The sequence below is a fragment of the Tursiops truncatus genome, chromosome 12 (assembly GCF_011762595.2).
Source record: "Tursiops truncatus isolate mTurTru1 chromosome 12, mTurTru1.mat.Y, whole genome shotgun sequence".
Classification (NCBI taxonomy): Eukaryota; Metazoa; Chordata; class Mammalia; order Artiodactyla; family Delphinidae; genus Tursiops; species Tursiops truncatus.
In genome coordinates, this window is record NC_047045.1 from 87186071 (window position 1) to 87210894 (window position 24824).

Here is a 24824-nt window from a genome sequence, read left to right on the forward strand (position 1 = left end):
GCCGCAGCGCTGCAGGTTGGCGGGTGGTCCGTGCTATCCAGCCCTCGTCGAGGGCCTTCTGCAGAGATGCTCACTGAGCTTTGACTCGCTGTGAAATGACTTGAGCTCCGCATTGGGGGAATGCAAAGGGGTCAGGCCTCCTGCAAACAGACACAGCACAAGGTGGCCAGCAAGACTGGCAGAAAAGGGGAAACGGTGCTATGAGATTTCGAGAACGTAAAGCCTCAGTGGTGTTAAGAAGACTATAGTCGTGGTCCGTTCAGACCGTGAACTTGAGAACCCTCAGAAGGAGCTGGGCTGTGGGATGGAGGGGGTCGGTCCTGGGCGGAGGGGAGGGTCTGGCGCCGGCAGAAAGGACTGGAAGTTGGGAGCCGTGAAAGGCAGGCAGGATGTGAGGGGGAGCGGCTGTGTGTGTTTGTGGTCTTGAGGAGACCGGCCGGAGGACGGAGGGGAAGCACAGCATCTGAGCTGTCTGACGGACGGGTGGGGCAAGAGGGTGCCACACGGACAGGACGGCCCTGCCTGGACGGCGGGGTGTGCAGAGCGTGGCCAGTCCCGGAGCTGGGGGTCCTGGGCGAATCCCAGCGGGGGCAGGTGGCATCTGAGAGGCCTCACGGGTCTACTCACAGCAGCCGAAATGTTTATTTATTTGATTAACACCTGTCTTCTCACTTGGCTGAAGCTGCAGGAAGGAAGGACAGCGTGTGGACTGGCTCAGCTTGGCATCCGGGGCATCTGGGGCTCGGGTGGTACTGAGTGAGTGAGTGAACGAATGACTGAGGAAGGGCCAGGCTTTGGCTGGAAGCTCGTGGACAGGCCAAGGATGGGTTCATCCTTCTTTGAATTATTGCTACATTTTCTTCACTCAACAAACCTCCATTAGGCACCCACTAGTATTACGTAGTGGACACTGGGAGGCTTGAGGTCCAGCAGGGGGAGATGCTCATACAAAAGACCGAGGTCAGAAAGTGTGTGTTCATGGGCCACGAGCATAGCCCAGACAAGCTCGATGGGTAGGGGCTGAGGGCAGGAGAGCGTTCAAGGTCGGCGAGGCAGGTGAGCAAAGCCCCAGAGTCAAGAGTGCCGCTGAGAGCGGCCAGGTGGCCTCCTGGAGGGCGCTGGGCTGGGCTGAAGGACGCACCTCGGAAACACTGGCCACAGGGGGGTGGTGTTTAAACAGCGGTCTAACTGACAGGTCCATGAAAGGAGAAAAGAGGAAACACGGGGAACACTGTCCAAGAGGTGCCAGAGGGTTGGGATGCCTCAGAAAGAAAGCGGGGCTCAAAGAAGGGCCGTGACCGCGTTACCAGGTGTTCCCGAGCCGTCAAAGATGGTGAGGAAGGAGCAAGACAGAGGGACGTAGGTACTGCTGGTGAGTGGGCAGAAGGCATGCGACCGGCATGCCCCACCTCCAGGCTCATCGTGTTATCAGCCTCACATGTCGTATCCTTTTGGAGATTACTTCTATACAATCTTTTTTTAAAAAAATTTATTTTAGCCAGGACATGGAAGCAACCTAAGTGTCCATCAACAGATGAATAGATAAAGAAGATGTGGCACATATATACAATGGAATATTACTCGGCCATAAAAAGAAACGAAATGGAGCTGTTTGTAGGCAGGTGGATGGACCTAGAGTCTGTCATACAGAGTGAAGTAAGTCAGAGAGAGAAAAACAAATACCGTATACTAACACATATATATGGAATTTAAGAAGAAAAAAAAAGGTCATGAAGAACCTAAGGGTAAGACGGGAATAAAGACACAGACCTACTAGAGCATGGACTTGAGGATATGGGGAGGGGGAAGGGTAAGCTGGGACAAAGTGAGAGAGTGGCACGGACATATATACACTACCAAACGTAAAATAGAGAGCTAGTGGGAAGCAGCCGCATAGCACAGGGAGATCAGCTCGGTGCTTTGTGACCACCTAGAGGGGTGGGATAGGGAGGATGGGAGGGAGGGAGATGCAAGAGGGAAGAGATAGGGGAACTTATGTATATGTATAACTGATTCACTTTGTTATAAAGCAGAAACTAACACACCATTGTAAAGCAAGTATACTCCAATAAAGATGTTAAAAAATTTATTTATCTATCATTTATTTTTACTTGCATTGGGTCTTTGTTGCTGTGTGCAGGCTTTCTCTAGCTGTGGCGAGTGCGGGCTACTCTTCGTTGCGGTGCGCGGGCTTCTCATTGCGGTGGCTTCTCTTGTTGCAGAGCACGGGCTCTGGACACGCGAACTTCAGTAGTTATGGCACGCAGGCTCAGTAGTGGTGGCTCGCGGGCTCTAGAGCACAGGCTCAGTAGTTGTGGCACATGGGCTTAGTTGCTCCGCGGCATGTGAGATCTTCCCAGACCAGGGCTCGAGCCCATGCCCCTTGCATTGGAAGGCGGATTCTTAACCACTGTGCCACCAGGGAAGCCCTGGAAATTACTTTTGTCTGTTGTCTCCAATGGTCTACAACAGGGTAATGTGATGACGTGTGTGTGTGTGTGTGTCCAAAGTATGTGGACAAGAGTCAAGTCCATAATGTAATTGCATTTATTTAGAAACTCATACTCTATAAGTTTCAAGAGACATAAACCCTAGTCTGGCTTTGTCACTTACTGACTCTCAGAGGTAGTCACTGACTTGTCTGGACCTCAGTTTACCTGTTTGTAAAATGATGGTGTTGGGCTGCAATTTTTTTTTTTTTTTTGCGGTACGCGGGCCTCTCGCTGCTGTGGTCTCTCCCGTTGCGGAGCACAGGCTCTGGACGTGCAGGCTCAGCGGCCATGGCTCACGGGCCCAGCCGCTCTGCGGCGTGTGGGATCTTCCCGGACCGGGGCACGAACCCGTGTCCCCTGCATTGGCAGGCGGACTCTCAACCACTGCGCCACCAGCGAAGCCCTGGGCTGCATTTTTTAAGCAGCGTTCCAGTTCTTAACAACAACAACAAAAACAAGCATCAGCTGTTACCCCCATGATTCTAGGCAAATTCCGAGTGGCTGATTGTACCCTGAGTTTGTATCTTTCACATATACTCTGGATCTCTATGGATGAGAGGGTGGACTGAAAAATGTGATAAAATAGAAAAAAAAAACTCACGTAAAAAATGAAATGTTGAAGTAGTCGTAAAGAATCAGCTATAAACTCTGAGGCATCTTCAGGTAAAACTCTCCCGCTGATACGCTCTGGGTTCATCCACCGTGGGGTTTGTTGCTTCACATTTCTGTCTGTGTTGCTCCTTCCTCAGCTGGTTTTGTCTGCTCTTCGGTGCGCAGCCTGGCCACCTTCTTGGACCCCAGATACTCGACAGTTCCATATGCCGCCATGGCCAGACTCAGGACGCCCAGGAGGACGTAGAGTTTGACGCTGACACACAGGAACATGCTGTATCCGAACGCGATGACGAAGCCCAGGGCTTCCCACAGGCGGTAACTGGCAAAGGCGGCCTCCTTGTTCTTCTCAAACAGGACCCCGAAAAGAGCTGCAGGGGGAGACGGGTGAAAATGTGGCTGTAAAACCGACCTCTCTGATCGTTACCAGAAATACGCAACTTCCCCACGGCCCAGTGTTTCCAATAAAACCAGGACCTTCCTTTGCAAAAACTGGAATTATTTCACGCTGTGGATGACAGCAAGTCAGGTGATGTTCTCGAGCAGTGAAGAGCCACCGTAGATACAAGAAACAGAACGGATGAAAGTTAGCACCGTAGGGGGCGCGGCCCAAGCCCGAGCTTTGCAGGTAAGAAAAGCAAGGCTGACAGGTGGGACCCGCGTAGGTGAAGGCGAGAAGGGGGAAGGCCATTCATTCCTGCACTTAGGGGAAGTGCACAGTACATGTTATTCAACCGTGGGGTTTTTGGTGCCTGCCGCAGGGCAAGGGGATCACCACTGTGTGGGCCTTGCCTTCCCCTCCCGGAGACTTTAGGGGTAAGAGCGTTCAGCCAGGTGAAGCCTCCGAGTGAGACCGCCCCACACCGAGTTCTTGATGAAGGGACTCAAACCCCCTTGGGTGGTTTTTTTTTTAACATCTTCATTGGAGTATAATTGCTTTACAAAGGTGTGTTAGTTTCTGCTTTATAACAAAGTGAATCAGTTATACATATACATATGTTCCCATATCTCTTCCCTCTTGCGTCTCCCTCCCACTCTCCCTATCCCACCCCTCTAGGTGGTCACAAAGCACTGAGCTGATCTCCCTGTGCTATGCGGCTGCTTCCCACTAGCTATCTACCTTACGTTTGTTAGTGTATATATGTCCATGCCTCTCTCTTGCCCTGTCACAGCTCACCCTTCCCCCTCCCCATATCCTCAAGTCCATTCTCTAGTAGGTCTGTGTCTTTATTCCTGTCTCACCCCTAGGTTCTTCATGACATTTTTTTTTCTTAGATTCCATATATATGTGTTAGCATACGGTATTTGTCTTTCTCTTTCTGCCCTTGGGTGGTTGTCTGAAGGTTTGGGAGAGAAATGACCTGAGTCTGTGATAGGGGCTGAACTGTGTCCCTCAAATCCACATGTGCTAGTTCTGGCCCCCAGGACCTCAGAGTGTGACTGTATTTGCAGTTGGGCCTGTAGAGAGGTGATCAAGTTAAAGGAGATCATCAGGGTGGGTCCTAATCCCGTGTGACTATATAAGAGGTGTCCATATAAGAAGAGGAGGTCAGGACACAGACATGCACAGAGGGACGGCCACATGAGGACACGGGGAGAAGGTGGCCGAGTACACGCCCAGGAGAGGGGCCTCAGGGGAACAGTCCTGCCGCACCTGGATCTCAGACCTCAAGTCTCCATTTCTGCTGTATTTTGTCGTGGCAGCCTTCGCAAACTAGTACAGTCTGATAATGCTTCTAGGTGAAGGGAAATGATTTTCTGTTCCTGTTTGCAGTGTGGTAAAGTTTCGCCGAACGGGAATCAACCCCATCCCCAGGACGTGAGCGAGGCAGCAGTGTGTCTGGAAGGTGGACACTTAGGAAGGGAAAGTTTTCAACAGGGGGAACTGCCTGAGCATCCCGGCCGACGTCCTGCTGCACTGCCCGGAGCTGCCTGGTCACCACGCCTACCATTTTGGCTGATGGACTTGCCCTGCGTCCCCCTGTCCTCTGCTAGGCCGTGGGTTCTCTGAGGCAGGAACCCATCTTATCTGGAATGATAATTCCAGCGCAACCCAGTGTCAGCGAAAATCCTTATTGAATGACTGAGTGGACGCATGGGTGGATGGTGACTCATGAAGTGGCAAAACGCTGAGCCCGGTCCTGCAGTGTCAGCACGTCCTGCAGTGTCAGCACGTCCTGCGGGTCAGCACACCTCTCAGAGGATAAACAGTAACCCAAGTAAACGGTGGGCAGTCCTGGGGGGAGAGCTGCTCCTTCCTTTTCTCCCCTTCCCCTTACAACCCAAAAGCCCACGCTGGCGAGGCAGTCCAGGTAACAAAGGACACGTGACCACACACAGCACGGCACGGGCCAAGGCACCCCCTTTGCATGTGGGTCAGATAATGCGTGAACCAAAATGTCAAGCGTGGACTCCAGAGCGGGGGGGATGGGCAGACAGCCCCGAGCCCAGCGGGACCAGACGGAATCTGCACCCGGAGTCCTTCATTCCCAGAGGCAGCGCAGTCCGCAGGGCGGTGGGCGTGTCCTCAGAACTGTCCCGCCTACAGGGCGGGCAGCTGTGGTGGGGAGAGCGGACAGCGGAGCTTTCATGCACATATTCATTTTTCATTCTGTTCCTTTAACTTTGCCCCTTTCCTTCTACCCCTCCCCTTCTCCCCCGCGTTTAGAACAGGAGAGGGGAGGCTTGTAGGGGGGAGGGGCCCCTCCAGCACTGGGGGGAAAGGTCTGAGGGCAGCAGCAAGGTCTCCTGCAGCCCTGCCTGGAAATGTCAGCGCCCAGGAGACGCCCCTCGGCATTTGGTTACTCAGGTGTCCATCTGCGCAGGAACCGCTCAGGGCGGGGTCCATCAGGCAGATATAAGATATGGCATAAGATACACATTTTGAACAACACATGCCGATTTGGGAAAACTGGAGGCTGTCTGGAACATTCAGAAGGAGGTGTGCTGCTTGTGTGGAGTCTGCAAAGCGCCCTCTCTAATGGAAGTGAATGCCCAAAGAGAACCTAATAACCACACCCTGGGACTTAACTTCTGAGCTTACTTCAAGATCTCTTGTCTTTCTTCTGAGGGTGACTCTAAAATAGGACCTAAAAACAAGATGCTAGAGAAGAAAATCCAAGGTGAGACACCGTGGCTACAAGTGGTGGATTCTGTACTGTTCTCCGGCAAAAAGGTCCAGCTGCCTCCTTAGTGGGTTGTGGTTCCTGACAAATGCACCCTGACGTTTTGAAAATCCAGTAACACAGCCAACTCTAGCTTTAAGTCAACGTTTTTGGTCTATAGGTTGGTGTCTTTAGGCGACTTCAAGGTTAAGTTTAGGTCGTAACAATTATAGACCACTGTGCTCCAGGATAAGGGGACCCACTGCCCACTCTCTCCTGGGCAAGTTCTGGTTCAAGTCCAGTTCAGCCTTTTAAGTGGCTGTGGGATCCTCAGCTTCCTGAGGTTTTCCCATAAACTTAAACTTTCTGGGCCCCCAGGGCCTTAAATGCCAAATGAAGAACTCGCCATTCTGTGAGTCTGATTCTGAACTGTGACCCTGGTGAGGGGATCCACCCGCAGGGAAGAGAGGTCGAGTGGCTGTGAGCTCACAGCCTTGCGTGCAGAACAGCTCAGCAGTTTGGGAGGCAGGAGGGGCCCTCATCGGGAGGACCTGGAACCCAGAAGTCTGTGGGAAGCTGGCTATGATTCTGGATGAACGACAGAGACGGAAGAAGACGTGTGACAGCTGGACAAGAGGGAAGGACCCCTCCCTTGCCCCCTCCTCAGATGGCTGTGTCCAGGAGAGGCTGGATCACGGCCGGCAGAAGGCTGATGTCAGCAGCCGGAATTGCCGTCTAAGAAAACGCAGAGAAAGGGAGTCTGGGGGACTCCATTTGCCCCCATTTGGGAAATGGCCCAGCCTGAGGAGGAGAGGGCAGAACTAGTCATAATTAAAGTCAGGCTTTTGGGGAAATTACTAATGATCTGTTTCCTATTTTAATCCAAACGTAAAGAAGGCAGCACATTAATTGTGTCAAATTCCAACCGTTAAGGACACGGAGGGCAGAAGGGAAAGACATGAAAAAGAGAAGTAGTCTCAAAGCAATAGTTCAACAATTCTGAAATTACATGTGAGCTAGGATTGAACAAATAAGCAATGTGGTATACAGAGTGGAAGCTGGGTTTCTCACGGTCAAAGAAAGAAGTTACAGAACAGCAGTGGGATGGGGGTGAGAAGGGGGTGCTAGAATGAGCCTGTGTGCTGGGACGTCAGTGTGAGTTCAGCCTTATTTTATAGATAGATATAGATAGATAGATATGCAGATACAGAAATAAATAGATGTGTGTGTATATATATGGGCCAGTAAGCCTATGCCCATCTCCTCACTCTGTCCACTGAGAGTGCCTAGAAACGGCGTCATCTCAGTAGCAATGAGCACACCCAGCACTCAGATCTTACTTCCTAATACCATTCTCCAATAAAACACACCCAGACTTCTTGGAGAAATGGCTAACCTAGGGCTGGCACAGGAGTTACCAGATGAGCCTAGACTATTCTGGAGTGCCTAACAGTGAGGAGGTACTAAAAAAACCCAAAATAGGTAGCGGTGGGGAGGGGGGGGGGGCGAGTCGAAAGGACACAGGTGCCAACGGGAAAGACCCCAGTCGCCAAAGTTGGAACAATTAGAGCAAAGGAGTAAGTAACATAGCATTGGATTGTAACCCAAAGGATACCATAAATACATGAGCCCATACTGATGTAGACAAACTTTTGAGTAAATAGCTAAATGAACGGGGGAGAAGGGACAAATGTTCATCCTAGAAGAACTATACCTAATGCACGTACACACACCTCTCCCAGGAGGTGAGGGGTAATTACTTCCTCCTGAATTGTAGCCTTGGTGACTGGCTTCCAAAGAACTGACAGTGGAAGGGAAGAGCAGCCCTCTACGTGGGAGGAGCCAGACCCTGGCTTGACCAGCGATCGAGGTCCACAGCATCCATGACCAGTCCTGTGCTGTCCTGTAACCGTACCAATGTGACGAGAAAGGCGCTTCACTCTGGGGTCTTCCTCCCCCAGACCCTTAGCTCTATAGCCTAATTATGAGAAAACATCAGATGAACCCAAATTAAGGGACAGTCTACAAAACACCTGATCAGTATTCTCCAAAAGTCAAGGTCATCAAAAACAAAGAAAAATGAGAAACTGGCACAGACCAGACAAAGGAGATGGCTGGCTACGTGTAACGCGGTGCCTGCCTGGGATCCGGGAGCACACAGAGGATGGTGCGGGGGAAACCTGGAGAAATTTGGGTAAAGTCTGAAGCTTCGTTATGTACCAATATTAGTTTCTTGGTTTTGACAAATGTACTGCAGTTCTGTAAGGTGTTTGAGTTAAGGGAAATAGAGTGAACAGTATATGGGAGCTCTGTACCGTCTTGGCAACTTTCCTGTTGATCTAAGATTATTCCAAAAGAAAAAGGAAGAGAAAAGCCTGCTTGCAGCCTGACCTGGGAAAGGCACCAGGTGGAACTGACCGGATGCTGACCCCTGTCGTCGGATGACAGGATGTGAATGAGTATTGTTTGTTTGGAAAAGACAGGATACATGAACTGGACATGTAAGAGAAGACAGGCTTTTGGAGTTTATCAACCTGAAAACAGCCCCTTTGGTGGCTGACAGGGCAAAAGAGTATTTTTAGGCCAGACATTCTGAATCTCAAGTGCAGGCCTTGGTGCGCGGGCAAGGGTTGCCATGGCAACGGTGCCCACCTTTTGTGAACTGTCAGGGCGGATAAACAGAAAGCCGCCCAGATCACCGGCTCCAACGGCCGGAGGGATCCCCGGAGCCCAGTGGGAACGTGGGCAGCGAGAAGCACGGTTCTGCCCCAGGACGGGGGGTGGGGGTGGGGGGGCTTGGACGCTTCCCGCCCCTGATTTGCCTCTAAACTGGAGAACTGTAACAATGTTTGTAAACTGAGAGGTGATGACTGAAAAGGAGGGTTGAATTGTACTGACTTGTATCCAGTCTCATTAACCAGGAAAGTATGTGGCTCACGGATCTTCTTAGAAGAGAGACACGTTCAGGGAGACTAGGATTAGAAATCCAACTCGCTATTGAAAAAGCAAAAATGAGAGAGAGCTGATCTTGGGAGGTGGCGAAAGCTACACAAAATTTCCAGTTTTTGAAAATACAGAGACGGTATGGATGGACCACGCTGCAGGGTGGTGAGCCCGAGAGAGCCTGGTGGAGCCAGCCTGCAGGGAACTCGGTCATTAAAGCATCCCTCCTATAGCCAAGACGATCGCCAGTATAGACGCCAGAAGAAATTCTCAAGCTCAGTCATTAAAGCATCCCTCCTAACCAAGACGATCGCCAGTATAGACGCCGAAAGAAATTCTCAAGTCGTACACGAAAACAACAGTCTTCCCCAGCAACTGATTTTTCCTTGAAACAAATTACTTTTGATCTGAACAAAAAGACAGAAATAATTCATTTTAAATTAGCATTCCTTATTCAAGGAGGTCTTTATCCAAGTTATTCACTGGACCTCATGTAACTCTGCACAATTTTGACAGGCTCTGCCTGATGGTCTCTCATGTCCGTGGAAAGAAAAGGAGAGTTAAAGCAATTACTCCTATATCTCAGGGAGAAAGAAAACCAAACATTTTGTTTGCAATCATTTGAAACACCTAAGGAATTATTGTATGGACTATTGCGTGGCTGCTGACTTCTAATGTGTAAATACTGTAAAAAATTCAAGGGAACTCAGAGATGTCAGCTAATTAGAAAGCAAGACGGCAGAAGCATTTGGACCGTTCAGTAAAACAGTGGGCGTCTTTCACACCTCCTCTGGGATGTTGAAAGCAGTTCTCTCCTGATGCTCCCCGGGGAAAATGCCTAAGATTCCTACGGGGGAAGTTGCGACCTGCACTCCTTTAGAAGTGTGCACGGCCAAGAAAAGCTAGTGCGGTGTCTGTGCACCTTTCCCCTACCGATTAAGTATTTCTTCTGTTGAGCAACATCGCAGCCCAGCCTGAGACTAGTTTGTCATTGCTTCCACCAGCTGACCTTTGTCCAAACACACCAGATTACGGCACTGAGCCTCACACACCTTTGTCACCTGGTTCAGAACTTCAGGAGAGCCTCCTGCCAAGATTGTGAAACCCAAACCCCTTGGTTCCAACAGCACGGGGTTTGTTCAGTGATGTTTTCAGCTGTTTCATAAGCCAGCAACAGATAAGATAGTAAGGAGAGGCCGTCCTGGAGTACTGAGTCCACCGTGGGTGAGGTCACGTGTACCTGTTCTCTTTGGGTGTAGGGACAGAGGCCAGGCCTCCTGCCCCTGGAAACGCTGGCCTGTGGCTTGTTTGTGGACTGGCCTGACCCAGTTTCCAGTCCCGGGTGTTTCCCCGATAAGGGCTGAATGGTGGGTGGTGTTTCCAAAGGAAGAGGCTCTCTTCTGAGCCAGATTCACCTCTGGGGCCCTGGGCTCACGCATCTGCAGGATGCCGGCTGTGTAGACGGCTCACCTCCTGGGGTCTCCGACACCCTCCCGCCCGGGGCCAGGGCCGTAGGTGGTTCGGGAGACTCAGGGCCAAGGGTTCCCGCCCTCAGCCCTCGTCCCATTAGGTCACACAGAACTCAAGCCGCCCTCCGTGTCCTCCATGGGCCGCCCGCCAGCCCCCTTCTCCCCTCTCTCCCGTGGCCTCCCCCCCAGACCCAGTCAGCTACGGCTCATCCCCTGGCAGGACACGCCGCCAACCCGCCAACCCAGGGCGCCTCCTGACACGCGGGGAGCCTGCGTCCACAGGAGGCCTCCCTGGGCCTCGGCTGGACGTCTCCTCCTGGGCTGCGGCCACTCCCTTCCCACCCGCCGTGGGCGGCCCGGACTCCCACCCACTGCAGCCCAGGGAAGAGCTCCCTGCACCACAGTCTGAACCCTGGGCCTCCAGCCCAGGCCTGGCTCCGGCCGTCCAGCTCCCCACGCACTCGGGGCTGCCGGGACCTCTTCCCCTGATGCCCCCCGCCTGCCTCTCCCGTGTCCCTCACGTCCACAGCCTGGCCTCCGAGGCCTTTGTCGAACGTCTGGTGGCTGCCGTGTCGGGGTGCAGGGCCCCCGAGGGTGCCGGACAGCACTGGCCACGCACACCGCTCTCGGCGGACTGAGGGCAGCTCTCCAGTTCCCCTGCGCTGGCGGGGGCCCCCCTGCCCTCAGCGGCTCTGCCCGCCTCGCCTCTCACCCGCCCTCTTTGCAGCGTCAGCCAAGGCTGCGGCTGGACCTCCGGGCCAGAGTCCCGCTCCGCCCCAGGCCCAGGCCGGTGGCCGCGCTTCTGCAGGGGGCGGTGCGCTGAGGGTGATGCCGCCCGGCTGGCCTACGTCGGTGAACGAATCCTCGCAGGACTGACGGCCGGCTCGCGGTGAAGACCGTCTGTTAGGTCGTCGCCAGCTGTGGCTTCTCTAGGAAGCCACGTGTCTCAGGCGTGAATTAACTCCTTTCCCCGTGGTGACAAAGGGGCCGTATCCTTCCTTCTGACTGCCTTCCCCCGCGTTCCAAAGAAAGGGCACCCCTCCCCTCCCGGCCAGGCGCCTCCTTTTCTGGCCCCTCCCCTCACAGCCCTTCAGTCTGAATCTAAAATCCTACGAGAGGGACTTCCCTGGGGGTCCAGTGGTGAGGACTCAGCACTCTCACTACGGCGGCCCAGGTTCAATCCCTGGCCGGGGAGCTAAGATCCCGCGTGCCGTGTGGCGCAGCCTGAAATAATCATAAGTGATACGCGCCCCAAACAGCCCCTTTTCAGTGCTGGGTCCCCCCGCCGGAGTCCTCTCTGTGTCGTGTTCAAGCTCAAGCCAAGCCCCTCAGCTGCTGCGTCCAGGTCTGTGGGCTCGTCTGCCGCCTTCAGCCTGGGGATCCCGACGCCCAGCCTGGCCCGGGGACCACTGAGTCCCTGCGTCCAGAAGCTCCGCCCCTCGGCCTCCTTCCCAGCCCCGCCCCTGCCCTCCACCTCCCGGTGGGTCCGCACCGTCCCCTGAGTCACGGCAGCAGTGACCCTGCCAGCCCCCGCCCTAAACCCTTGCTGCTGCTTCCACCAGTGCTGAGTGAAAGTGGACCGTTCAGCGGTACGTCGGCCCTACGTCGGGCCAGCCAGTCTCTCCTCTCGGTGTCTGAAACCCCAAGGCGACGGCCTCTGGGAGGGGCGAGGTCGTGGGGTGTGGCCCTCAGGGAGGGGTCAGTGCCCTTGCGAAGGGACCCCAGATCGGCCCCTCGCCCCAGCCTCTACGTGAGGACACGGCAAGAGAGAGCCTCCGTGAACCAGCCCTCCAGACGCCGAATCCGCGATGCCTTCCCCCGGACGTCCAGCCCCAGAGCTCTGAGCGGTAAATGTCTGCTGTTTACAAGCCCCCAGCCTGTGGAGTCCTGTTGCTGCGCTAAAGCGACAGAGACGGCTCCCCCCCCCCCGCCACCCCCCGGCCTCCCCAACTCCCTGCCTCCCCCAGGCTCCCCGCTGCTTGGGGGACTATCCGCCAGGAGCCCACGAGGGCGTGGCCCCCACGGTGAAGCCTCTGCTGACCCTCCCGCCCTTAACTCCGTTCTCCCGAAAACTGACACCCACCCCCCTCCCCCGAAGCCCTAGAGCCACTGCAGGGACGTTGTCCCGGTAACCTGTAAGCGCTTCCGCCTGTCCCCAACCTCAGCTGAGAGCGGCTGTTCTGTTCAGACCAGCTCTTCCAGGGGGAGCCACGAAGGAACCATCATTTCAGGAAAGAAAGTCGCACACTTCATGGACATCATGGATGTGAGGAGACGCTCAGAGAAAGCACTGCAAATCCCCAGTGTGGAACTGCAGCCCTCCCGCCTGTGTGGTCCCCGCTCCACTGCCCTTATTGCACATGTCACCACGTCCCCCTGGGGGGCCCTCCACCCACCATGTGTCCCCCCATGACTGGCCAAGGCGGGGCCACCTGAGCAGGAACGGCTCTGTGCCGGGCACTCACCATTGTTCTGTGTCTGCCAGACGGCGTCGGCCGCGCCCCAGAGGCCCGGAAATACGAAGAACAAAGGCAGCTGGCGGGGGTGAGGCTTCCACAGCAGGAGGGCGATGATGCAAGACAGGTGGGTCACGGCACCTGTGAGTGGGGAAAGGGGCTTCTCTCAGACACTCTGCTACAGGACGAGTCTTCTGACCATTTGCTTCCAGGCGGGAATGGTTTCCTAAAATAATCCAGACTGATTTCTGCAGGTGGGTTTAACGTGGCACACGGAGACTGAAGGTGAAATGCAGGGCACGCCTGGCAGGGGTGCGATTCCATCCACCTCTGGCCTGCACATCATCGGGTGGGGGGCCTGGGGGTGACACACCTCTGTGTCTTAGAGGAAAGTGTCGCCTTGCTGGGCAGAGGGGTCCCCAGATTATGGGGCTTCAGAATGGGAGAGAGAAGGGCTTCTTCATTAGGAGCGAGTGGTGGGACCCCTGCTTCTCACTGAGTAGGGGGCACGAGGAGGGGATGGGAAGGGGTGCCCCAGCCGGGGAGCTGGGGCTTCCAAACAGGACGAGGAGGGAGAGGCTGGGGGAGAACGTCCTCATTCCTCCTGACTTTATCATGATGAGCCCTAAGCCCTGGCCTCGTGATTCTGCAGACGCTGTGATGTCCCTCGAGTGTGGGAACAGAGCAGCTTATGACCCTCAGGGACTGCCAAGGAGCAGAAACAGCAGGTGCAGCCTGGGTTCTCCGAGGCTGTGTGACCTTGGGCAAGTTACTCTCCTTCTCTGTTGTCTCCTCGATATAAAGCAAATTACTTGGCCCCCAGTGAGCACTGACCAATGGTTAATGTGCTCCCTCCCTCTTGCTCCCTCACCACAGACCCTTTGGGCCTTGACCGGGCCACCAGGTAGCTGTCTCCTTAACACCCTCATCTCTCCTTATTCACGCTGTCTCCGATCCTTCTTGTTCCCTCAAGAAAAATAGAAGGTGATGCCCGTTTAGAAGACCAGCTTCATCCACCACGTGAACACAGATCTCCTCCTTCTGGAAGGCTCCCTGTCTCCTGCCTGACCCCTTGGCCCCCACTGTGGGTGTGGGCCCCGTTTCTGTACCTGCACCAAACCCCGTCCTTACCCCAACCCTGGCCCTCATCACACACGCTCTAATTGCCCGCAGTGGAGCCAGACCTGCCCCAGGAGTGCGTCCACTGTGTGTCCACGGTCCACCTACCTAGTGCGAAGAGAGCAATCCTGCCCGTGTACTGGGCCAGCTTCCCGTACAGCACGGAGCACAGTGCGTTGACGGCTGCGAAGCAGATCATCACGTAGCCCACGAACTGGATCCCCAGGGCGCAGGTGATGTAGGACTGGAGAGAAGCACAGACCAGTTACCTGCGCTGCCTCAGGCCTGCTCCAGGGCTGAGCTCTGAAGTTGCGGTTTGGGGGTTCACTTTGATCCGGGAATACAGCCCATGCTAAAACGCTTTCTGCCCTGTGACCGCTGGCCCGCTAAGCTGGCCCGCGAAGCTGGCCTCCAGCTCCCGGGTGGAGAACGCCTGTGCTTGTAAGGAAAACCCTCCTCTGGGTGAGAACTAACAGGGAACGCTCTGCATGGCCACCTGGCAGACTTCTCCCCGCGTATCTGTACCGTATGTTATTTATACAGGGGCGAATCTGAACTCTTCTTGCTGGTGTGGGTCATTTCCCATCCTGCCTAGAAGACAGCTGGGTGAGGACAGAGCCGGGGAATGAACAGGCAGAACTCAGGGGATTTTTAGGGCCTCGAAACTCCTCTGAACGACACCATAACGATGGCTTCATGTCATTATGCATCTGTCCAAACCCTGAGAATGCAGAGCACCAAGAACGAGCCCTCAGGTAGGCTGTGGACTCGGGGCGATGACGATGTATCCAGGTAGGTTCCTCAGTTGTAACAAACGGACCCTCTGGAGGCGGGCAGCGGGCGAGGATGTGCCCGTGTGGGGGCAGAGGGTGTGCGGGAACTCTCTGTCCTTTCCGCTCAGTTTTGCTGTGAACCTAAAACTGCTCTAAGAAAATAAAGTCTTAATAAAAAAGAAGAAGATGGAAGGAACAGGAAGGGAATCTCCATAGAGATGAGAAGAAGCGCTCCTGCCGCGACTCGGGGGCAGGGTTGGGGACAGACAGGAGACCGGCTAGGAGGCCCCTTGCATCTGGATAGCGGGGGGACTGTTTGTCATTCTGTCTTCGTTCTTTGAAACTCCAAGACCCCAACAGGACTGTCCTAAGAGTAGGGCTGCCAAAGAAACTCTTGGGTGTCCAAATACTCAGGACCATACTTATACTGAGAGATATTGGTGGTTTATCTGAAATTCAGATTTTTACCCTGCCTTTTATCTGGCCCATTTGGCAAGCCTTCCCGGGAGGGAGCTGGGGTGGGGATGGAACATGGAAGCAACCTGCTGATGTCCATCAACAGAGGAATGGATAAAGAAGATGTGTTGCATATATACAATGGAATATTACTCGGCCATTAAAAAGAATGAAATAATGCCATTTGCAGCAACATGGGTGGACCTAGAGATTATCATACTAAGTGAAGTAAGTCAGACAGAGAAAGACAAATATCATATGATATTGCTTATATGTGGAATTAAAAAAAAATGATACCTCTGAACTTATTTACAAAACGAACTCAAAGACTTAGAAAAAAAATGGTTACCAAAGGGGAAAGGTGGGGGGATAAACTAGGAGTCTGGGATCGACACGTACACACGGCTATATTTAAAATAGAAAACCCACAAGGACCTACTGTATAGCACAGGCAACTCTGCTCAATATTCTGTAATAACCTAAATGGGAAACGAATTTGAAAAAGAATAGATACGTGTATATGTATAACTGAATCACTTTGCTGCACACCTGAAACTAACACAACATTGTAAATCAACTATATTGCAATATAAAATAAAAATTTTTTAAAAACTAGGTAATAAGGAATTTCAGTGTTATTCGTGGATTTCATGGTTTTCCCTATTTTTCACTCTAAAATGAGGACACAGGGTGAGATGCAGGCAAGTAAGCGTCCCTGCGATGACTCCGGAGCAGCTTTGGTCCTTTCCCTGAAAACACATCTCAAGTGAGGGGTGTCCCCAGGTGGGCTGATGTCCTAACCACACGGCGGCTCTCCTGAGGCCGGGAAGGACCCAGCGCAGCCCCGGACCCCGTGCTGGCCCCGCCGGCCTCGTCGCCTACCCGCGTGTAGTCGCCGGCCAGGAAGGCTTGCTGGAACCCGCTGTACAGCGGCAGCAGGACCAGGAGGCAGAGGCGCTTGTCTCTGAACAGCTTGGCCGTCGACAGCAAAGTGGACCAGAACGGTGACGCTTGCTTCTCTCCCTCACTTTCCTGCTGAGCGTCTTTTATGGGTTCCAGAAACAGGGCGATGAGCAGGACCGCCAGGAAGCCGCTGCCTGAAAGGACAGGGGAGGGGGGGACAGGCTGCTGTGACGGGCTCCAGCCGCACCGCGCTCACGCAGACTCATCTCCTCACTTCCTCCTCCTCTCGAAACGGAGGGTCGGTTTCAGATCCACATTTCAGGTGACGGAGGCAGGCTGAGCCCCTGACCCCTGTTGTGGACTCGGAGGCCACACACGTTGCCTCGATCCTCGTGTGCTGGTTCTGTGACTGTCGGGCTGTCTCACCCACAGAGCAGGTGATGGGAAACACAGACACCTGGGGAGAGACCCCCGAGGTCCTCAGGGCCCTTAACCATGCACCATTTCTCTCGTCAGAATCCTCAAAGTAATTTCTACCAACAGCTAGGCTCCCTTCTCAGGGTTATGGGTCCCGCCAGGAAAGTTACCATTGGCTTCTCTTCATGTTCATCCCAAATCTCTTCATCCAAACGTCCTGTGGTAGGAGCTGCACGTATTAGGGTATCTCCCAACCCCAGTGGGATGATGCGTTTGGAGAAAGGAAAGGAGCTCTTTGCATACTGAGATGGGACGTTTCCCCCCAAGACAAATGGCTGAAAGGAAAAGCCAGGTGCAGAGCTGGGAGTCTACTGTGCTCCCATTTGGTTTGGATAAGGAGGGGCATAAAGACATTTGTTTAGACGTGCGGTAGGTGTGTCTAAGAATTAAAGACTATGTGGGCTGTCTACGGCTGCGGGAAAGCTGGGTGGCGGTGAGAGGGGCATTTTCCCTTTTACAATATTTGTATTTGGGACCATGTGAACAGGGGATCTATCAAAAAATGACTCAAGACAACTATTCCTTTCACCCTTGAGGGGATATCCTGTACTTTCATGATTCCAGAAGGTAATGACGAGATCTCTTTCTCTGCCACGAACCCACCTTCCTGTCTCTCGAGGGAGAACAAATGTCTGTTTAATCTTCCTGTTCTTTACGTGGACACCTTTTTGCTCCCTCATGGAGGCTGAGGGCGCTTTGTCATTTCTTATGTCTCTACTGTTCTTCCATCTACCATGATAATGATACACGTGGTTTGGGACCCACAGATGAATTCAGGACCAGTGGTGGTCTTTCCTCTCCCTGGTGGGATCGGGGACACTTCAGAACAGTTTTTATCGCTCATTGCTGGCTTTGACCCATCACCCTTTAGAGAGGGTTTGAGCCACTCTGTGTCTTTACTGGTCCCCAACCTTGTCTGCTATTCTTCCATCTCTTGTAGCCCCAGACGCCCAAGGCAGCAGGCTCGCCCCTCACTGTGGTGTAGCTGCCTGAGCCGTACTGAAACGGTGAGGCTCACCAAGTCAGCCCTCCTCCAAATTGCCCGAGAAATGGTGAAACCAGTCCCCCCACGTGTCCCAGAGAAGTCCGTAGTTAATAAACACATTTCCACGCTGAGGAGCACCACTTTACAGCTAAGCTTCATCTCTGTAATTCAGCTGCTTTTCCTCCTGGCTAAGCATTGGTCCCCTCCCCCATTTCATGCTAACTCAACCTGGTGACCAAGTCTATGAGGCCGGACTCTTGTCCACAGACGTTTCACAATGGCACTGACGTCCTCTGGGGTCATGATTCCCACTTAACTGTCAAAGCAAGTCAGCGCACGCAGGCGCTCCTCCAAACCGGCACATCAGCTGGCTGTGAACACCCACCACCTGCCACAGCTCCTTCCCCGGCCTGAGCTCGGAGCAGCCCCAGGACACAGCTTCCCCGGGACAGGGGCTGAGATGCAGCGGCGGTGGCCGGGGGTAGGACTAGAAGCCACATGTTCACCAGGACACAGACGCGTGTCCAGAGGGTCCCTTGGTCCAGGGCCATCTGCAGGGGCGTGGACTGGGCGATTGCTGGTGGTAGGGCTAATACGCTGCCTCGTGAGGGCAGAGCTCAGGAGTCCTAGAAAATTACTCCAGGGAGATGGTGCTCTCTTTGCTTTGGTCTGTTTTTCTCCTTTCTTATTTTAGTTCTGTTTTTTATAATTTTCTTTTGTCTTTGTGGTAACATGGCCTTGCTTGAAGGAAGAAGGGTGTGAAGCCCTGCGAACCAGGATCCAGATACTAAGAGAGTTTCCCCGTATGACGTCTGCAAGGTCCCTGCTTTACATAAACGTCTGGACTTAGGCGGCTGGATTCTCTGTGAACCAGGACCTCTGTGGAAGGTCCCTAACTGCCCAGGGGACACACTGTTCTGCCCTCACATCAGGTTGAACGTTTCCCAAACAGAATGTCGGCCCATCTGCTCCCATATCCCGTGTCCAGTCTTGCTAGTTGTCACTCTAACTGTCTTGAGCCGCCCCTCCCTCGCTCTGCACACCGTCCTCACTCCCCTTCGTCTTCTGGGTCACTGTATCGCCCCTGCGCTGGTTTCTCTGTCCGCAGTTTTTCTCACGCCCACACTAAACTAACACGGGAATCTGTCTACAAGACAAATAAGTGCGCGTCCAGACTCAAGGCCACCGCTGGTCACGCCCGTCTCTGGCTCCTCTGCCCCCTCCAGGCCCCTGTCCTCCAGCCACTCTGGCTCCCTCTGGGGCTTCTCCGCCTTCAGTGTTGTTCACGTCCCCTTCTCTGCCTGGTAAACTCCTACTCACCCTTCAGCACCTGGCCTGGGTACCACCTCCCCATCAAAGCTGCCCTAGAACGCAACTTCCCCAGAAGATGTAACTACATGTCAACTGGGAACTTTGCTCAAAACACGCGTCCTATCAAATCTTGGTTAGTTGAAGACACATCTGGACTCTAAGGTCACTGAAAGTCAGGGTCTTGTCTGGCTGGTTTCTGGGCCACAGGAGTTCAAGCACATTGCTCGTCGTCTGCCAGCGCTCGCTCTGCCTTGTAGCATAAAGGGCTCACTTGGCACCTCTGACTTGGAAGCAACCTTGAAAGAGACCGGCGTGTTGGTGGCAACTTATCTCACAGGCAAGACAAACTGACCATGCACGTGGCCTCTGGACCTCTGATTCCCAGTGGAGTCCTGCACTCAGTCCCACCAAATCCGATACCTATCAGACTCTTGATCTTTAAGGACACAGTCCAAGACCTTTACAGATTCTAGAATTCAAGAATGACAGGGCTTCCCTGGTGGCGCAGTGGTTGACAGTCCGCCTGCCGATGCAGGGGACACGGGTTCGTGTCCCGGTCCGGGAAGATCCCACACGCCGCGGAGCGGCTGGGCCCGTGAGCCATGGCCGCTGAGCCTGCGCGTCCGGAGCCTGTGCTCCGCAACGGGAGAGGCCGCAACAGTGAGAAGCCCGCGTACCGCAAAAAAAAAAAAAAAAAAAAAAGAATGACAGAGAATACCCTTAAATTTTCTTCAAATGGTAACAACAACAAAACTAGTCTAAGGGTACGCCCGTCAAAGTGGTGATACATCTGTAAGAGCAAAGTCATTTAGAAAGCTATTAACATAAACATTTTCCATTCAAATGAGCGTCTAAGGATAAGAACAATAGGGGTTCACTCCCTCGGGCAACCATCTTTCATGAACTTCCAACGTCCTGTGCCTTCCGCTGCCCTGTGACCAGCAGGGGGAGCCCCAAGGCCTCGCCGATGCCCGAGGGCGGGTGCTGGGGAGACCCGTTCCCAAACCCAGCCTCTCAGCAGAAGCCGTTCAAATGTACTCCTCGGAAAAGGTGATAACACCGGGATTTGGGACTTCCCAAATCCACCTGGACGTACTTAGAACACGAGTAGCCACAACCCACCAAGGCCGTGGTCCACTTGCTGGGGCTGCCATCGCTCCGCGTGGCCATTCAGCACTTGGAACGTGGCTGCTGTGAGCTCAGAACGGTAATTTTACTTTCGATAATTAGAATTTAAGTAAGTGCACGTAATGGCTACTGGCCTGGACGGTGCAGACGCGAAGTGCTTCTATCACCACAGGAGACCTCGGCCAGCAGAGGCTGCTGCGTTCGGTTTCACGTGGAAAAGGCTGAGTACAACCCAGCTGGACGCGTTTTGTGGGGCTTTTGCAGGTGAAGAGACTATTCATACCTTGAGCAGGTGGTCTTTTCAACCCAGGAAGGCGATGGGCTTGCTTTGCCTGGGTTCCTGGTGCCGAGCACGTACCTGTGTAGATGCCCAGCAGGGTGTAGATCAGCTCCTGGGAGGGACGGTTGGTGCTGTTGGTGGACGCCGTGGCCATGAGGCAGTCACTGGCCCCGCAGGACAGGAGCTGCTCCTCCGGGATGGCCCCTGTGAAGGAGGAAGCAAAGAGGTGCTTTGAGGACACGGGTAACTTGACAGGAGACGGTACCCAAGGAAGAAAACGCCCAGGGAAAAGGAGCCTGGACACGCAGAGGACAAGACATCACCATAGGTCAGAGTCACGAGACAAGGGCTCGTTTGACTCAGTGTCCCAGAATGCTTTTCCCATTGGGCACGTGTCTGGGTGCTTGATTTTAAGACACTCTGGACCAATGTGCAATAAATGTCGGTGACTTGTTATATTACATTCTTGACGTAATTGAACCTTGTCCCCTTTTCGGAATTAATTAAGAACTAGAGTACATCAGACTGGGTGTCAGGCCCACTGGGTTCTCTCTCAGATTCACCTGGAACCAGTCCCATGACCTCCGGCAGGTTATTGCATACCTTCTCTGAATGTTACTTTCTTCTCCATTAAAAGAATAAAATTGGAACGATCAGTGACCCTCAGTAGACCTACATCAGAATCTCGGGAGAGAGACGATGGATGTCATGGAGGAAAGAACACTCAGTGTTTCATTGTTTCCATCAAACAGATTCTATCACATAAAATGCTGCAAAATCCCCTTGGCCGGTGAGATGCGCAGCTCGTCGTGTGGAGGCTGGAAGCCTAGAAAGGCTGAGAGAACTTGCAGTGCTCTCTCAGTGCCTTCCAGCCCTCACATTCTGTGTCCTATGATCGGCAGAGACTGAAGCTCACTTGTCTGTATGTCTTTAAAAGTAAACCCGTTCGCTCCTTCACCACAGTCATGTCAGAGACTGAACCTTCACCCCAGCTTCTGTTGGCTGATTGCTGACGGTTTCTCCAATACTGAGTAACGATTGGTGTCTGTCCACCGTAAAGGTTCCCTTCTGTGGATGCACTTAGCAAGGGATGACATCACATGAGCAAAAAGGGGAGACGGATTTTTTATTACAGTTTCCCAAACGTGGGACTTTACATGGGTTAACAGGATCAGGGCAGAGAGAGAGAGACATGATCCTGATAAGAGCAGGAGAGTTAGAACGTTTTTCCCCATTAATACATTTCCTGCGAGAATTGAAGGTATTTATTTCCTCTGTCCTTGGTCTAAGTCCTCAGACATCAAAGGGTGCAGGCATAGGGCAGAGCCACACTTTGCAGCCCTGTCTGTGGTCAGGCAGACAGATGAATTAAAGCATCAGTCACCAAACGTTCAAATCTGTTAAGTGATAAGTGGTCCTTTGTGTAACAAGGAAAACGCTGGTGAATGGACCAATTCAGGGGCAAAATAAATCCATGGGACCCGTTCTTAGTCTAGAAGGATAGTAAAGGACTCCGTGAACCCGCGTTCCACAGTTGAGCGGTGGCCCTAAGTTTCCCCAGGGCACCTCAGGCTCCCCTGTGCTCAGGGGAGGCCAGGGTTGGAATTGCTGGGGCACCCGTGGACCAGACGGACCCTCAGACCCGACCAGACTGCCTGGGGAAGAGCCGGGGGCCAGCTGACTCTGAGGCACAGGCAGCCTGAGAGCCATGCCTTGCGACCTCACGGGACCACCTGCTCAAGTCCTGAATGAGGACGTGTGTAGAGGGACCAGGGGCCCTCCATGGTCACCACTTCCTTCCTGTTACCTTGAGTGGGCGTCTGGCCGAACACCAGAGACGAGATCAGGTTGCCAAACCCACCAGCTGACTGGTATATGAGGAAGAAGATGCCAAAATACTGGCTGACCACGTCTTTGCCAAGCTTTCCTGTCTTCTCTGCGTGCGTGCTTCCCATGGTGGTGAGGTAGGTGCCCTGCGCGGACCACAGCGGGGCCGCTCCGAGTCCCAGCAGGATGGAAGTGGGGATCAGCGTGTACCTGAGAAACGAAACGCGGGCATGGGGTGCCTCGGGCTCTCCGCTCTTCCCTCCGTTCGGGGAGAAGGAAGCTCCTTGCCTGGCCCAGGGAAGCACTGCTGTGTCATTGGTGGTGCTCTGCTGGACAGAGTCGCCCCTTAGCCTCAGATGAACGCAAAAATCTGTGTCTTTTCTCGTTCAGCATCATTTATAAGAGTGAAATTCGGTGCCAGTGCAGTTTCTTTGTGTTTGGACGTAGCTACAATGAGCTGGGGTTACAAATAAGGCTGGGCGGGTTCTAGGTATTTCTAACGGCAGTACGTTAGAAACGATTTATTATCTATCAATCTATCTATCTGTCTACCTATCCGTCTAGCTGTCGCTCTCCTCCATGAGGATTCTGTATGAGAACTCTACGGTAACAAGAAAAAGAATAACGTGAAGCCATCCTATCAGTACATCCTGGATGGCAGCGGGGTGTCCCTCAAAGAGATGTTTGATAAGTGTACGCCTGGCAACGAGGGCATGTGGCCCTTGCCCTCAGAGCTTGGTCCCCGAGGGTCCCTTTCCCAGGGCGCAGGTAGAGCTCAGGCCCGGCCTGGGGCACTGGCTCCAGCCCTGCTGCGTCCACTCCCTGTGATGGGGTGAGGGTGTGGGGTTTGGTCCGCAGGTCACATTCTGCTCAGTCCCCCTGAAATTCACCCTCCGCATCTTAGGCAGATTCTCCCCTCGTTGCTGGGCCATAAAAGTGCCCTGGCCCAGGAGGGAAGCTGGAAGCCTCAGGAGAGGCCAGGATGGTCAGTCGGGGGAGCATGGGCCCAGCAGAGGGGACAGAGACATCTCGGTGGGAAAACATGGGAAGAAGGCCACGCTACCGTCCTGTCCCAGAAGCCGAGAGGGGAATGTCGGGAAGCATCTGAACGTGGGCGTACCAGCTGGCGTAGAAGTTGCCCAGGGTGAAGGTCACGTAGCAGCACATGGCGATGACGATGGTCCACTTGCAGCCGAGCTTCTTAATGAGGATGGGTGGCAGGAACATGGAGGACAGCAGCATCCCGCCATAGAGTGTGCTGAGCGCCGCCACCCCCAGGCCCTCCTCGCTGTACAGGCTGCTCTGCGGGGACAAGGCCAGCCCAGTCAGGGGCCCCGCTGCCAGGGCTAGGTGGTCTGGGTCATCTCCAGGTCCTGGAGACCCCCAGCAACAGGCTGCCTGGGCGGTCTGTCCTCCAGCCGAGGGATGGGAGGGGAGGAGACTGCGGTGAACTCTAGTCAAGGGGAATCAGCAAGTGGAGACGCGGGGGAAGCAGCCAGTGTGCCCCGCCTGGGGCAGAGGGGCCCTCACGCCTCCTGCTTCCTGCAGCCCCTGCCTCATCCCTGAGAAGGCGGGGGCCAGGGCAGCCAGGGGCCTCCTTGGAGACCAAGGTTCCCGCTAGGCCTGAGGCAGAGCCAGCAGCCCCAGCTTAACGCTGTGTAGACACAATGCACACTTTTCTTGTTTTTGTCATTCCTCACTTGGTGCCTAGCATAGCGTGGTGTGAAGCGAACAAAAGGTCAAATAGGTAACCAGAGCCAGCTCAGGCCAAGGCAATGGCAGCCGTGACTTCCAGCTTTTGCTGCGAAAGAAAAACCTATTAGCATAATTGCTTCCTCCATTTATTTCACTTGTAAAGGGAAAGGAGGGGGAGGGGGAGGGGGGAGGGGGAGGGGGAGGGGGTGGAGGGAGAGAGAGGAGGGGGAGGAGGGAGGGGGGAGGAGGGGAGGGGAGGGGAGGGGGAGGGGAGGGGGATGGGGAGGAGTGGAGGGAGAGAGAGGAGGGGGAGGGGAGGGGAGAGGGAGTAGAGGCTGGGGAGGGGAGGAGAGAAGGGGTAGAGGAGGGGGCGGGGAAGAAGACTAGTGCTTCCCTTCGCAGCCAGACCTTCCTTCACAAGGGTCCATCCGTGTGTTTCCTTCGCTTCGGCATCCAGCTCAGCCCGACCCTGTGGTCACTGTGCAGGGGGTCCCCGCTGTGCCCCACACAACTGACCAGACACCAGAGAAGAAAACTTCGCACACAGGGTCTCTTCCCTTGCAGACGCCAGAGCCCCAAACTCAGCAAACCAGCACCTTAGAGCGTCGGCAAAGTGCAAACACCGGAATGCGAGCTGTCACGCTCCTTCTCCTTTATGGCTGAGACAGGCGTTACTACCTCCACGGGGGAAAGAAACACGCGGCGTAGGATCATACACTCAGCTAATTAGTCCAGATGACCCCAAAGCCAGGACTGTAACGCCTGGACTATTACCATTCCTTCCTGCCTGGTCC

General features: G+C 54.0%; 1 protein-coding gene and 1 long non-coding RNA gene across 6 annotated transcripts; one reads left to right on the forward strand and one right to left on the reverse strand.

The window, feature by feature from the left end:
• Positions 1-2069: 2069 nt before the first annotated feature.
• On the reverse strand, positions 2070-24824 carry UNC93A (unc-93 homolog A). Of its 4 annotated transcripts, none has more exons than XM_073789839.1 (8): positions 24627-24824; positions 23456-23632; positions 22316-22545; positions 20587-20712; positions 16307-16521; positions 14304-14439; positions 13086-13217; positions 2070-3475 (listed from the first exon to the last, which is right to left on the reverse strand). In XM_073789839.1, the coding sequence occupies exons 2-8, from the start codon at positions 23575-23577 to the stop codon at positions 3210-3212; spliced, it is 1227 nt and encodes a 408-aa protein (XP_073645940.1). In that variant the 5' UTR covers positions 23578-23632; positions 24627-24824; the 3' UTR covers positions 2070-3209. The 4 variants fall into 4 exon arrangements, with proteins under 4 accessions (XP_073645940.1, XP_073645938.1, XP_073645939.1 ...); XM_073789837.1 differs by having other exon boundaries at positions 24439-24824; XM_073789838.1 differs by having other exon boundaries at positions 23456-24136; positions 24439-24824.
• On the forward strand, positions 12124-13330 carry LOC141276055 (uncharacterized). Of its 2 annotated transcripts, XR_012324986.1 has the most exons (3): positions 12124-12467; positions 12809-12886; positions 13106-13199. It is a non-coding gene; the product is annotated as an uncharacterized lncRNA (long non-coding RNA). The 2 variants fall into 2 exon arrangements; XR_012324985.1 differs by lacking the exon at positions 12809-12886 and having other exon boundaries at positions 13106-13330.

Bases quoted from the DNA above. Each gene is read 5' to 3' on its own strand.
- UNC93A (XM_073789837.1), bottom strand. From the start codon at position 24,458: ATGGACCCTTGTGAAGGAAG. The intron at 13,218-14,303 runs GTAGGTGGACCG...CCCCACTCACAG, and splicing joins GATTGCTCTCTTCGCACTAG to GTGCCGTGACCCACCTGTCT. The intron at 3,476-13,085 runs GTGAGTGCCCGG...CTCCCCCTGCAG, and splicing joins CTGGCAGACACAGAACAATG to CTCTTTTCGGGGTCCTGTTT.